Source organism: Numida meleagris, chromosome 4 (genome assembly GCF_002078875.1).
Source record: "Numida meleagris isolate 19003 breed g44 Domestic line chromosome 4, NumMel1.0, whole genome shotgun sequence".
NCBI classification, from domain to species: Eukaryota; Metazoa; Chordata; class Aves; order Galliformes; family Numididae; genus Numida; species Numida meleagris.
Window position 1 is genome coordinate 66,600,269 of NC_034412.1, and position 14,852 is coordinate 66,615,120.

The 14,852-nt window shown below is 39.0% G+C and overlaps 1 protein-coding gene across 2 annotated transcripts in view; it reads right to left on the bottom strand.

Moving 5' to 3' along the window:
• Positions 1-14,852, bottom strand: part of MANBA (mannosidase beta) — a 50,751-nt gene that overhangs the window by 16,779 nt on the left and 19,120 nt on the right. For both annotated transcript variants that reach the window (XM_021396056.1, XM_021396057.1), the window contains exons 7-11: positions 12,548-12,658; positions 6,937-7,088; positions 5,177-5,294; positions 2,245-2,331; positions 958-1,125 (exon numbers count right to left, since the gene is read on the bottom strand). In XM_021396056.1, coding sequence (XP_021251731.1) covers positions 958-1,125; positions 2,245-2,331; positions 5,177-5,294; positions 6,937-7,088; positions 12,548-12,658 — 636 coding nt within the window. The remainder of the gene's footprint in view (positions 1-957; positions 1,126-2,244; positions 2,332-5,176; positions 5,295-6,936; positions 7,089-12,547; positions 12,659-14,852) is intronic.

Sequence of the window (14,852 nt, forward strand, 5' to 3'; positions counted from 1 at the left end):
ATCTCTTAGCTAAAAGGGGATTTAAGAATACTCATCTGTGGTTCAAGCATCATTTATAATCCGTATACAGTTATGCAACATCAATTTGGGAATTCCAAATCAATTTCACCCCACATATGCAAACAAAAGTTACTTAAAAAGTAGATTCTATGAAGTAATGAGCTGCAGTACTTCCAATAAAGAATAAACAAATCTAGAACAACTGTGCAAAATGAGCAGTGCCAAATCACAATAGATATCATCACTGATTTCAGGTGCTTCTGGTTAGCATGCTCAGAGTTTTAGTCTTATCTCAAATATTTAGTTTCTGTATACTGTAAGGCATCATTAGTCTGTTAAAAACAAATCAAAAAACTAAAACCCCATGTATGACAAAAAAAACAGTTTAATGACCAAAAAACATGAGAAGGAAAAGGTTTGACATGGCTTTTGTTTAACCTACTTCAGCCAAACACTCCAGTCACATACTTGGAAGCACACACTGGAAAAATATTATTTTCATGAATTTCTTCAACTGCAATTAAAAGATTGAGGGTTCTTAAATCCATCTTACAGTCTGTATAACAAAGTCAAGACAATAGAAATCGATCACCTTGATTAATTAATGGGCAAGTTTATTTTTCTCTACTGCAAGTGAAGGCATTTGTGGAGTGCATAGAATAGTAAAGAAAAAAGAGGCAGAACCGTCTACATTTTCAAGTCATCTTTATATATTGCAGGGCATTAAAGACAAAAGCAATTTTTCGTTTTGAGGATGACTGTTGGGTTTAAAGAATAGCTTACAAAAGCTTGGAAAGTGCAGTTTCTCAACAACATGCTGTTTTTCATTTTCAAAGAATATTTAAACAAAAAAAAAGCCAACAACACAAAAGCACAGAAATCCCAAGTTGCTCAAATTGCAAACATTAAAATATTTTCCCAAGACATATTCCCCCACATTTTCTTGAAATTACTTACAGCAAGAACTATTTCTCTGATGTTCTTCACATAAAGTATCACATAATCTTTGATATAGACTTCTCTGTCAGCATGTGGTATGGAGAACCAGTTACTTGCAATTGCTGCTTCATTTTCATTGTTACCACTCCACAGAACAACTGATGGATGGGATTTTAACCGCCTTACCTGAAAGACAATTCAGTTTCAGAAGCAAGCAAAACAACTTTTCTTCAAAAAAAAAAAACAAAAAACAAACAAACAAAAAAAACCAATTTGTTACTACTTGAATTACAAGTCCACATGCATATTACATATGCTAAGTCTACAAGTCCCATGTTTTTACACAGTCTATCCACTTTTCCCCCAGCTCCAGATCAGGCCCAAATTTTTATACACTTAATATCCTGGCACACATCCACCATACACACACATGCAGCTCTATCCCCATCTATTCAGCCACACGTGAAGGGTAAATTCTACACTAAGGCAGGTTTCTATCGCTAGAGCTCGCTCTAAACATCCTCAAGAGCAGTTTAGATACCAAGAAGGCCTATACCTTTGCCTCACTGACTACTACAAGCAAGTTAAAGAGGATTTAGCACGGTTACATTTTGTGTCTGCTGCTTAAATGAACACTAACAAATACTTTCAAATAATCATTCCTGGGAAGATGCATAGGTCTCTCTGAAAGTAATGCCTCCTATTTACTTTCACTGAAAATACAACAGATACAAAGAGCACGTGAATACTATTTAATCGAGCAAATTATCAGCTACAAAACAGTCTTTTTCAACAGCGTCACTATCACTATCAGTTGCTATGCATTTTCACTAGTGATGAAAAATAGCCTGCATGCTGCGCTTGTGAAAATCTGCATGGCCGTCTGGAATGGGAATTGTCTTTCACATCGCTGTCACCACTGCTGAAACACACCATCCACCACCTTACTGTGCTCTCATCCATTGCTTGGCCTCCATAAACATTCAATAAGCGTCAATGAATGTCACCAGGTGCAAATTTTTTTCTACATGGAGGAATTCAAAGACACACCTTTGCTTTATACACACTTCCATGTCAGGTGCCATATTATCAGACTGCCCCTCTGCTGCCAACTGTCACTCGGCAACAAAACGTAACACAATATTGGCAGAAAGATTCAACCTCTACTGCCATACCACCAGCATCCACTTCTGACGTTGTGGGCCAACATAACGATATAGGAGGCATTACTTTTGGAGCAGCCCTTGTAAATTATTATCTCAGTCAAAACTAGGTTATGAGAAATAGATCACATGGACAAAATACCTGATGAGAAACTTCTGCTCTTACTGATTCCAAGTAATCCTGGTCTGTTGGATACAGTGCACATGCAAACATAAAGTCCTGCCAAATCTATGAGAAATAGGAAAGAAAATACAAAATAATTTGTCAGTAAATCATTTTCTATATTGAAAAACAGATGCTTATTGGGATGCGCAATACTTTGCCAAGACAGAAGTTATTTATCTCACAGAGAATTAAACTGAAACATTGTATCTGTTGTTCTTGGAAAGCATCACCAAAATAATCACATTCTCCATGGCATTCATCATGATCACACTCAAATGTGGTTTTCTTCAATATAAAGAGTTACAAAATATTCACCCTTAGAAAGTAGATCCTGACAGCCTTCACTGATAAGTACAGTATTTCTCAATAAGATGGATTTCAATAGGTTTCAGTGGAATAATTAGAATCCATGCACTGCTCAAGTATGAATATGAGGGAGTCTCCAGCTGAACAGACCAATTTTAAATTTAATGCTTTGCATGTATAACACCAAATCCCCATTACTTATTAAAAGAATAAAGTAATTCTTCTGATGCGGTATCAAGTACATTTAACAGGTCTTCGAGTATATTTCCTAACAAAATGCTTCCACATCAAAGGCAGAGAGTGATCTTAAAAAGAGCAAATCATGCTCAGTGAGGCAGAAACAAAATAGATCCTATAAGAGCATGGTGATCTTTCCCTTTAAAGATCAAGTAGATATCACCAGAGAACAACAAACTCCTTCATTTGTAACTTAAAGGAGAAGAATTATAAACACAATGGAGAAGATGTGAGATGGGTAGGATTCTCATCCTATATATATATATATTTTTTTAAGTGCCACAAATTAGACTCCTGATAATCTACCTCAAATCGAAAGCTTGAAGGAGCACCTTAACATAGTGAGTCCTTTCCAACAGACTACATTTTTCTGAACACCATTCTACATAAGTAACAGGGAGAGCCAGCCCAGCTACTCATTAAATTGTTTTCCTTGCAATGACATATTTTTCCACAACTCTTTTCCCCTATTTCCCACAAAAATGTGTGTGTAATGGAACTATTAATAATTGTTCCAGTCTAACACTGTAAGAAAAAGCAAGGCTATTGCTGAAGAACTACTGAGAACCTTTCAGTGACTGTGGAGTCAAAACTCTCTGTACCAAATTCAACTCTTTCTCTTGCTGTTTCCTTCAGTGAGCTATCACTGTTTCTCCTTAAACAGTTTGACTCTAATGCTCTTTTAAGCCTTTGCAAGACCAACAGAAGGAATAAAACCAAAAAACCCTTCAGCACATCCCGCTCCAGAATAAGCATCAGATTTCCTGTATCTATTTGCTGTTCTCACTGCTAAATAAGATCTACATCTCGCATTTAGCATTACTAGGCACAGATCTATATGGCCTACTTAGATTCCTAGCGTCAAAAATGAAAGAACTGCAAGTGCTCAGAAGCCTCAAAAATCAGGGCACTCATTCAAATGACTAAAATAGATTTTTTTTTTTATTTTGCCAAGCACATAAAGCAGAAGGCAGCAAGGTATCAATTTTGTTTCTCTGCTTCTTTATGCTAAAGACCAAACACACTTCTTGAGATTTTAATACCTGATGTAATTCAGCCTTCACTCAACTAGTCCCTATTTCGTCAGAGCCTACTAACTTGTGCCTCCAAACTCATATAATCAAAATACTCATCTAAGATTATCAGTGTTTACAGCAGGTGTTCCCTTACAGCTATATTTATACTCAATTATAGTTTGTTCAAAAGAGTCCTTTGGGAAAAGTCTACCATGCAGGCCAAATGGAACTTAAAAAAGAAAACCGAGTAAAAGAAAAAAAAACGCAATTTTTTTTTTTGCTATGATTGTAAAGAAGGAAATATTTTTTGAAGAAATAGCATTCATTTCCCCAGCAGGAAAAAACACGACTACTTTCTTTGATGTTTTAATTACTCAGACGTAAGCGCAGATGTCAAATAGATTAGGTCTTAAATCCTCACAAAGGGCAGATTTCAAGGTCTCTGCTCTCAAACCTGGGGTATATACTGAAGTACTCAGATTTTTCAGCAGAGCTATTCTCATGTGAGTTAGTAACTAATCACAGCTACAGGGGACCACAGTATGGCTGTAGCAGAAAAACTATTATTTGAGTTTGTGAATAACCTCCCTCCCATGCAGTACTTGTTTCACAACTATTTGACCAACTGTTGGAAGCCCCTGTTGACACCTACTCCAGGACTATAACCCACAGAAGTTCTTGTATCGTGCACATCAACACAGTATAAATATCCACTTTCCGCATTAAGTAACATCACTAACACCAGTTCCTCAGATGTTCATTTCTTCCTCTCATTCTTTCCCAAGAGAATAGAAAATGTAGAACCGGAAGAGGCTGGAGAGTCTGGGTCTGAATAGAAGAAAAGGAGTTCAAGGCACAAGCCCCTAGCTCAGATTCTGAGGAATGTAAGAGCAAAAAGATAGAGACAGCAGGGAGAAAAGGAAGATCAAAGTGAGACTCTGGGCTGGGAAGGGTGGCGGAGAAAAAAAAAAAAAAAAAAAGACGACCATAGTGTTGTAGCCTTAATTGTAAGAGAAAATACAAGCTAATATAAACACTCCAAAATGTCACTTCCAGTTTCAACTGACAGCGCAGTAATAAGCAACAATTAAAGTTAAAAAGATAAATATTTACAAAAATAAATTATAGATATAAGCCCTCATATATATATATATATATATAAGTTGTATATATCCATATATACACATAGGATGTTAATCCAACTTCTCAGGTTGGTACTCCACCATATATCCTTTGGAAAGATGGTTAGAACTTATGTATTAAATTCTCTTATTTGGCTCATTTACAGTAGACTTATTTTCAGGTTCTTGCTTCCAAATACATAATCTGTTTTATTATTTTTTTTTTACCATTATTCCTAGTTCATCGCAAATATCGTAGAAATCATCTTGCTCATATATTCCTCCTCCCCAAATCCGAAGTGCATTCATGTTAGCATCTGCTGCAGACTTCAAGAGTAGCCATAATCTGTCAAATACAATAAAATGATTTACACAACTTTCACTAATGTTAGCAGTTTCTAAGTTTATACCAAAAAAATCTCAAACATTCATTTCTAGAAAGCAACCAAGTAATTCAGACAGAAGCCAGTCTATTTTGACATCTTCTAATCCTGCATGTCTGGAGAGATTTCAAAAAGCAGTTTTTCATGGAAACAAAGTTACTTGGTCCTGTTAACACAAAATGGCTGAAGTGGCAGCTGAACTAGGCCCGCTCTGAAAGTAATGCCTCCTATTCTATTATGTTGACCCAGAATGTCAGAGGCAGATGTTGGTGGTATGGCAGTGGAGGCTGAACCTTCCCAACAATATTCCACTTTGTTGCTGCGCAACAGATAGCAGCAGAGGGACAGTCTGACAACCCAGAGCCTGACGTGGAAGTGCATATGAAGCAAAGGTGTATCTCTGAATTCCTCCTGTGCAGAAAAAATTGCACCCACTGACATTCATCAGTGCTTGCTGAGCATTTATGGAGACCCAGCAACAGATGTGAGCACAGAGAGGTGGTGGGTGATATGTTTCAGCAGTGGCAACAGAGACAGCATGTCACCTCTGCTGGTGCAGATTTTTCATCAGCGCAGCATGCAGGCTCCCATTAATCGCTGGTGAAAATGCATGGCTACTGGTGGTGATTATGCTGAAAAAGAATGTTTCGTAGCTGAGAATTTTCTCTGTGTTACTGCACTCTTTGTATGTGTTGTCGTTTTCATGGAAATAAATAGACAGCATTACTTTTGGAGTAACATACATAAGTAAGTACTTTTACATAAGTATTGGCAGAACCACATTTGGAAATACTGTATGTTATTAACAAAGCCAGTCAAAGTACAGCACGGCCTCCATTCCACTTCTTGTGTGCCGTATCAGTGAAATCCAAGAAGCCCAGACCAAATAGGGAAGAGTGAGACTGCTGTGCATTTCTCCCTCCCTGCATTAGGTGGTCTGGAACACAGCTGAAGTGCTCTTCCTCTCAGTGTCAATGTGTATATTCCAGGCAATTGGAACAGACAGCATGAAGATTATCCCTAAAAACACCTGAAAGACCAGTAACCTGTGGACAGCAAACAACCGTTCTCCCATCAGCTATTGCACTTATAAGCACTGAACATCATTCAGATCTTGCAATGTTAATCAAGTCTTAATTCTGAGGGCCTTAGCTCCCAGCAATTTGTGTCCTACTGTGGCAGAAATGCTAAGTGAGGGCTTGAACAAGTGATTGAGCACCTGGTGGGAAGGCAGGGCCAACTCAGGGGAGCTCAGGTGCATGCAATGCACCTGAGTGACCAGAAGGGGTGGAGCCAGGATCAATCCCTTCCCAGACCTCATTTAAGGGTATCTCACTGGAGATCCTTGCATACCTGAGGCCTTCTGAAGATCAGCAGCTACATTCCTTTATTTCTGTACCAACAGGTGTTGCATTTGAGCAAATCCTCACTTGCTACAGCCTGGGACCTTGATGCTCTGCTGTTATTGCTGTGCCTTCCATTGCATTACACCTACCTTGAAAAGAGTCCATTTCCTCCCCCCCCCCCCGGTGCCAGCCTTTGATGGAGAAACTTGAAGAGGTAAAGATGATCCTTTCTCTTAAGAAAATATCAAATGTGGCTTACGTGTTATAGGTCACTCTATCCTGGAAAGAATCTGCTGGAATCCAATTTGAGCCCTTCATGAAAATAGGTAGGCCATTGATTCTGAAGTAGAAACTCAGACCTGGAGACCCAGGAATAGGCTCCTGAACAAGTTCTACTGTCCGAAAATAGGCCTGTGAAGACATTAAACTTCGGTTTAAAGCAGACAAAAAAAATCAAAACTATAAGGCAAGTGATTCAACTGAATAATAACTTAGAATTTGTCAAGAAGTCAGAAGACATGGCCTCATCTCTTACAGTACTTTTCAAGCAGAAATTAAAAGTGTTTAAAAAAAATCTTTTTGATAAGCCTATTCACTTTCAAAAGAAGCCAGGGTTAGGGGAGTAAAGTGTATAAATACACAAGTATTTCAACATGTATGTGCGAGACAGATGCATGTTTGCTTGATGCAAAATTCTGCTAAGAATCCATTTGGGAATCACTGAGAGGAATGCAGTGGCTGCATTAGATCAGAGATGCAATTTCATCTGAATTTTTTTCCTCATGTCATGGAAGGAGATTGCAAGAGCTCTGCTGGAGATCTTGTCCCTAAACATCTAGCTTCAGGTTCATCCAGTAAAAGCAAAACTGTATTCTGTTGTTGCCCTGAAATTATCTCTCTTAAAAGATATGCATTCAAATAAAAACGCTGGTTCGGAAGCGAAGAACTCTCTAGCTTTAACAGCTGTATTTGAACAGCATGTTCAGAAATCAGGTTTCACAGAGACCAGTTCAGCTAAACAACCACCAACTCTGTGTAAAGTATTGAAGTCCATTCCAGATAAAAGCACATATCAAGCAGATGCCAAACTATATTCTACAGCTGCTCTTTCATCCTAGTATCTGGTATCGTGCACTGCAAACACTGGAAAAAAAAACACCAACAAAACATTTCCTCCTTACTGCAGGGTATAAGAAAACTTCCCAAGAAATCACTCTGGGTATTTTATGGGACTTAGTTTCAGCTAAAGTCACACCACTGTTCACAGCACAATTGAGGTATCTCAATTATCACAACACACAGACAATACCATGAAACAGTACTAGGTGGACTGCAGTAACACTGAACTGCACTGAACACTGCACTGAACCCTTATTTTGCAGAGGTATCTTCCCCACCTACCACATTTGGATCCTGTACAGCTGCAAAGTGTTACAGAATATGCTTATTTCAGGAAGACTTTCTACTTCTTTTTCCTCCCCTCACTTTCTTCTTCCACTTTAACTTATGTGGATCAGAAAAAAAAACTTTTTTCCTTCTGCTACCTGTTGCTCATTATCACTGGGAGAAAGCTGGGAAACTAAATAAAGTGAACAAAAACAAACAGCAAATTTAGGCCAATGCACACTAAGTAAAAGGTTTGCAACTGGAGGGCAGGAAACTGTTTTTGCCTAGGCTACCCCTAAGCTAGCAAACACTTCTTCCTCAAATGACTATTTACAAGCTGACCCTCTGAAAATGTATAGCAGAGTACAAACTGTTCTCTCTCTGCTTTAAGCTGCAGTTGGGACTGTATCTGTCTATCAACCTGGCTAAATTTAACCTAATTAAGTGCAACTGATCTATCTGTCCTTAAAATGAAATGTAATGCTTTATTTCACACACCAAACAATTCTGTAGTTCAGCTGGGACATAACTAATCCCACTGTGTAACTGTGATTATCAAGTTTTCAACTTATAAATAATTGTGAAGATAGACAGAAAATTATTTCCAGTGGCAGAAAAGAAAAAAAAAACTTGCATTTTTTGTTTCCTCTTCAGTGCTTCTTAGTCAACTGAACAATGATTAATTAAATCCCTGGACAGATGCAATGCAAACTAGGTGCACGAGTGAAGACCACAGACCACTCACCTCAAATTCAATCCCTCTGCATTATGGCAATGAACAAAACATACAAATTAAAAGGGGGGAAAAAAAAACGGAATGTACCTCAAGTCCTGAAGTGTTGTATGGTGTTGCCCTAGGGGTAACAATAGATTAAAGGAAAAAGGATCTCAGCATCGGGACTGCTGTAAAGAATCAACACTAAAGGAATTCCCAGTGACAGAGAAAAACCTTACAAAAATCAGACCACTGAGAAGACACTTTTGATTCCCTAACCAATATTTCTGTGCTCACAGAAATGCTTAGCACAGCATCCAACCTCTTTTCTACTGCAATCTTGCTGCACATTGGGTCAGCTGAAAATAGACCAGCATGATGAACTTAGCTTTAGGACAGGAATCTTGCACGCAGTCACAGAATTTTGCATATATATTCTAGGATGAGGAGTTTAAAAAAAAGTGGTAATCATACAACTCTGACAGTTCTAACTGCTGAAGCCTACAAAAAAAAAAAAAAAAAGAAACAACAACCTACATCATGAGTACTACACAAACTAAAGAGTTCTGACCTTCCTTTAGTGGACTAAATTACTTTGAGAAAAACTCCTTAGTCTCCGGCACAGCTCTTTTTTTGTGGCACAAAATGGAGTGAGATTTATAGATCTGCATTTGAGAGGTCCTCTTAGTGGTTGTCATCAGGCAGGTTGGGACTGTCTCGGAGTGCATTTGTAGTGAAGTATTTGTATTACTAACAGAAGTAATGTGATACTGCCTCAAGCGGAACTCATGCAACTGGCCAAATCACAGGCAATTTGTGAGGCTGAACCACTCAGCCAGGACCACCCATACAGCATGAGCACAGGGAAAAGCTCCTCAGACACATCTCACATTTCTGGGACCCCAGGGTTTGATGCCTTTGTGTTCCCAAACCATTGCTCTCCAGGGGCCCACCTGGTAACACCGCACCTGTTCCCACTGCAGCTTTCTCCTGCCAAGTGGAGTAAAAGAAGGGCAGAGGGGGACTCCTAGGATCCGGCACGCTTTATTATGCATCCTTAGGGCTCTGACCATGGCAACTTTGCAATGTGCATGACATGACATATCTAGTTCTCTAAGGACTGATATTTCTCCCAGACTTGGAGCATGGAGAAGAGGCTTTCTAGCCACCAAAAACCAAACAATCATCTGGTTCTCTTGACAACTAAGAAATAGATATGTGTAACTTTGAGTCACATACAAAGGCTTTGTACCCAGTGGCCTCTGGAAACCATTTGGCATTCTTTGATTTAGCACTAGGAGAAGTAACAGGGACAAAGATGCCCAGAGCTGAAATAAGATCACAGAGTGCCCTAGTGATCTAACAAACTAGCATGGAGCATGAAACGTGTGTGAAAACTACCAAGTCAAATGGAGAGGCTTTTGGAAGTCATGTTAAAAGGCCTGGGGGAGAAGTGGGTGTAGAGGCAAGGAAGGAACAATGGTTGGAGGTTAAGATCCAAGTACTAAAATAGCATAATGAAATAATGCAATACAGTGTTGAAGAAATAAGCACAAGAAAGAAGGGGAAACTGACCCCAAAATCAAATAAATGCCTCAGAAAACAGTGAAAGAGATACTAAGTCGCTTTTCTTCTTGCCATACCTACATCAGGAAATTTATCAACAGCAAACAGAACTCAAACTCTCTCGAGAAAACCCATTTCATTCTAAGGTAATTTCAGTCTATGACTTTGTTTTATCTTATCCTGAGAAACAAACTCCAACACAGAGTATTCAAAAAGAAAACCAAAACCTAAACAGAAACCAACCTCATCCTGGATGTTGGCTCTATTCTATTTTGTTTTTCTGCTGCTCTCAGTGACAGTGTGCAGGTACTTCCTCAGTCAAAGAAGTTCCCAGCAGAACAGGCTAGAGCCCCAAAGGTCTCTGCAAGGACAAACTAGGAGGCTACCCAGAGGATTTCCCAAAGGATTAGCTAATGTTTTGGAGACTACTCTAATATATCAGAAAACAGAGAGGAGTCTCTGCTAAAGACAGCTGGATCTGACATAACATTCACGCTGCATGTTCTTACGTATACAGTTATTGCCCTTTAGTTTTTGTCTGTCCAAAGGAATGCAGATACTCTGAACTCATACAGAGACATAGGACTTGAAAAATGTTTCACATCCGTTAGTTGCTTTTTTAAAAAAAGAAGGAAAAACATATATCTCACCTGGACACAGCACTGGGTTCACAGCAAAAACCTTGCAGGATCTTTCAGAAATGTTTATCACTGCAAGTGTTTCCTGAACTACCCAAAGTTCTTAGTAAGCCACACAAGCATTGCTATTCAGTTCAGCTGACATGAGGGCAAACTGTACTAGAAAAAAAACTGCATAAGGAGCCTTCATCCACGTGTGCAGCTCAGGGCAGGGACACGTCAAAATCCAAGACAGAGACTTAGAGAACACATGAAGGACAACTACACTTTGCACTATGAATCTGTAAAGTCTTCATATGTGGCTAGATTATAATGCCAGCAACGTGGTGCATTTGCTCTTTTCTGCCTTTCCCTTTAAAGAGGAAAAAAAAAAAAAGGCTTCTAAATATCTTTTGTAGGCCATGAAACTCCTGTAACCATATGCCATAGGGCTCTATGAAATATCCTGATGGAATTACCAAATTGAATCAATTCGTTTCCCTATGAGGAAACACGTACAGGTTTTACACAGTAATAATGTGTTTGTTTTTGTTTTTGTTTTTTTTTAATACAGGCTTTTAGACATATTTCCTACTTATTTTCCCAAGCTCAATACGCTGTGTTTATTATGCTTTTTTTTTCAATTGTTTCAAAATTTATCACCAATAACAGCAAAGAACTATTCCTAGGACTTCATAATCAAACTTACTACTAGCTCTACAAAGACTGGGACTCCAGAAGCTCCTGTTTTTTGTAATATTTCCTATGTGAGCAAACATTACAATGAATAGCAGTTTTAGATGCCTGGTGACCGGGTAAGATTTTAGTGAAGCAATATACGTCAGAACCACCTAAAGCATATGTCTATGTGGTTGTTTCCACGTGTTGATGGCATAAGGGGCTCAGCCTTACTTGTAACTGTTTTTTTGTCTTTCCAAAGGACAGTTGGAAATTATCTCTTCTGGGCTTATTAGTAACAACAATCAGATAATTATACAGCCAGTATGCTGTGGAAACCCCTATCTCTTATCTGCAAATATCTTATCTCTGAGTATTACTTCTGTAGTCATTTTTAAGGTGTTATCTCTTCTAGAACCTGAAGCACTTCTATCACAATCTAACACATGAATGTATGTTAGCTTTTTAAGAATATGCTTATCCCATAGTTTTTTAAAAAAACTGAATTAGCAAGAAAAATTCCTGTAAAAAATAAACCTTCCCCATCATTTAATCTATAGAAATGTAAAGGAGCTTTTCAGTACATTATACAAAAACAACACCACAATAGATCAAGTTTAAAAGTATTTTTCTTTTTTAAAGGTAGAAAAGTAAACATCTTTTCCTTTCTGATGTTTCCAACTATGAGTCATCTTCCAGTCTGAATGAAACTAAAAACATCAAAAAAGGCTAAAGCTACCACAAAACAGGTAAACACACACTGTGACATTAAAAAACTCTTGTTTCTCATCAAGGCTTTCACGTGCATACTACAATCCAGCAAAACACTCAAGAGCCTTAGATACATGATATGCAGAGCAGATGTTCTAACAGTGCAACGCCAGCTATAAACAAACAAAAGGGCTCACCTTTGAAATTTTCTCAATTTGGTATCCTGCTTCCATGATGAAAGTTGTTGTCACATTGTATCCAATTTGTTTTCCATGTCCATTTGGCCACCAAGGTTCTACTGTAGAGTTCTTGAACGTGCAAGAGAAAAAGCCAGAACATTACTATGAATAAAGACATAAAATGCACCTGGGGGCTCAGCTGCCTTTGAGAGGCCTCGTGAGTTTATGTGCCTCAGCTGAGGCAAGGGAAGTGGGATCCCTCTAGCTGGAGCGCTGAGGTGAAAAGTCTTCAAAGCGTGATGTCCTTCACTTGTGTCTTGGCTACCACTTCATTTTGAGTCCACAATCGGGCATTAGCTTGTATACGCATGCATGTGCATGTCTAGACAGAGGTAGGCTGATGGAACATTCTTTCAAAACTCCAGTATCTGAGTCTCAGGAGTCAACACTGCTCACTGGCCTCTATCGTACCCGTCCTCTAATTGACCTGTTTCCCTACCACATGCAAAATCAGATTTACAGAGGTGACATTTTTCAGTTATGACCTTGGTTGTATGTGGGCAGACTTACAAATTAGAGGTTTCATTCTCTTTTTTCACTGCTTTCTGCTTTTTCTCTGTGCTTCCTAATCACTTCAATAGTACTCCAAGATTTTCACAAACATAAAAAACTACCTTTAAGATTTAATTTTCTCATTTTTCCAGCCACAGAGAGTAATATTTATATAAATAATTTCCTACACTTACATGCCTTTTTATTCCAGCAGCCTACTTCTGCTGCTCAGTCCTATTGCCAACGTTTGCCAGCTGAAAGAACAACACAAAAATTGTGGAAAGAAAGCAGTAATGCATGCAATCAAACAATGGAGGGATCAGCACTGAATAGAGTCATTAAAGGAGTGCCTCAATCTTTTCATATGAAATGAGACCAAAGAGCAGCCCAACAATACGTTTTGCTGCAGCCACACTTGGACATAATAATTAATGTATTTACTAACACTTCAGCTTCCCTGATCTGGACTTATCATAACTGCTTGTGCTGAAGTGCTAATCTCTGTATTGCATGGATACAGATGGGAGCACAAAATCATTGTGTGCCCCAACAGCAAGGGAGCATTTGCAGCCACCTAGAACAGCTGGAGTGTCTCATTGGCCGCTAATGATGTCATCCCCACACTCACCGTTAGCTGATAAGCAAAATGCTGTCATGTTAGCAACACAGCGCATTGTTTGGCGATTTCAGGAAGACCGCTATGTATCTCAGCTTATACGCACTACTCAAGCATCTACTGACTTTGCAACATAATCTGCAACAAACTCTCAACTAGAAACAAATTTCTGGTGAGGTCTCACTGTTTAACATGCACTTCACAAGACTGTTGTACACAGCAAGTGTTCCTTTATGTTCATCAATATGTTTGAACACATTGCAGGGCTTCTTGTAAAATCAGCTGTAGTAGGTTCACGCAGCAAAGCCCTCTGTGTACAAAGAATATTAACACACTGTTGTCTCTGCTCTGAAAGATGTGCTTCCTCACGAGCTCACTGTTACACCCCACTAACAGATTTCTTCTGAAAATGGGGGTGGAGTGATTAAATAAATCATTTTTGAAGCTTCACACTGCTGTGCCTGCACAATGTAATCCCTGGAAAACCTAGGCAGAAACTAATGTTTGCTTAAAATTAATCTGGGCATTTGTAATTACTCGCACAACTTCCACATCTGATGACAAAAGTAACAAAAATAGTATGTTCACATGCTTTTCTGCTTTCACATGAAAATAAAGCAAAGCACATCATCAGGCAAATCATTGAACATGCATTCTGAAGCACAAATGTCCTGCCCATCTTTAACATGCTTTTTCTCCACTGAAGCAACTGACAAGATAACTTAGGAATATGCACATAACATTCAAGCGGGGGAAACAAATGCAGATGCAACAAAAGAGAGAATTTTTGGTAGAGGCCAATATAACATCCAAAGGTTATCACAGACATTAAGATGTTACTAACTGCCTGGGCTATCTAAAGCCCCAACCTGCTTGCCCACAAACTTGGCTGCGAAGCAGATAACAGCTCCTGCTTAGCTCCAAGGGAGAGCATCATCAGAGGCAGCTGGCACCGTGCCTGCCAGGCTCCCACCCTGCCCGCTTGTCAACGGTTTACGGGCGTTCAGCCCAGTTCCGTGACGAACGGGACAGGGAACCCACGGGCCCACACCCCGGGAAAAAGGAAAAGGGAAAAAGGGTAAGGAGATGGCCCTGAGAGCAAAGAACAGCGGCAACAATCTGAGGAGAAACAAACTAATTTACTAAATAAGATAT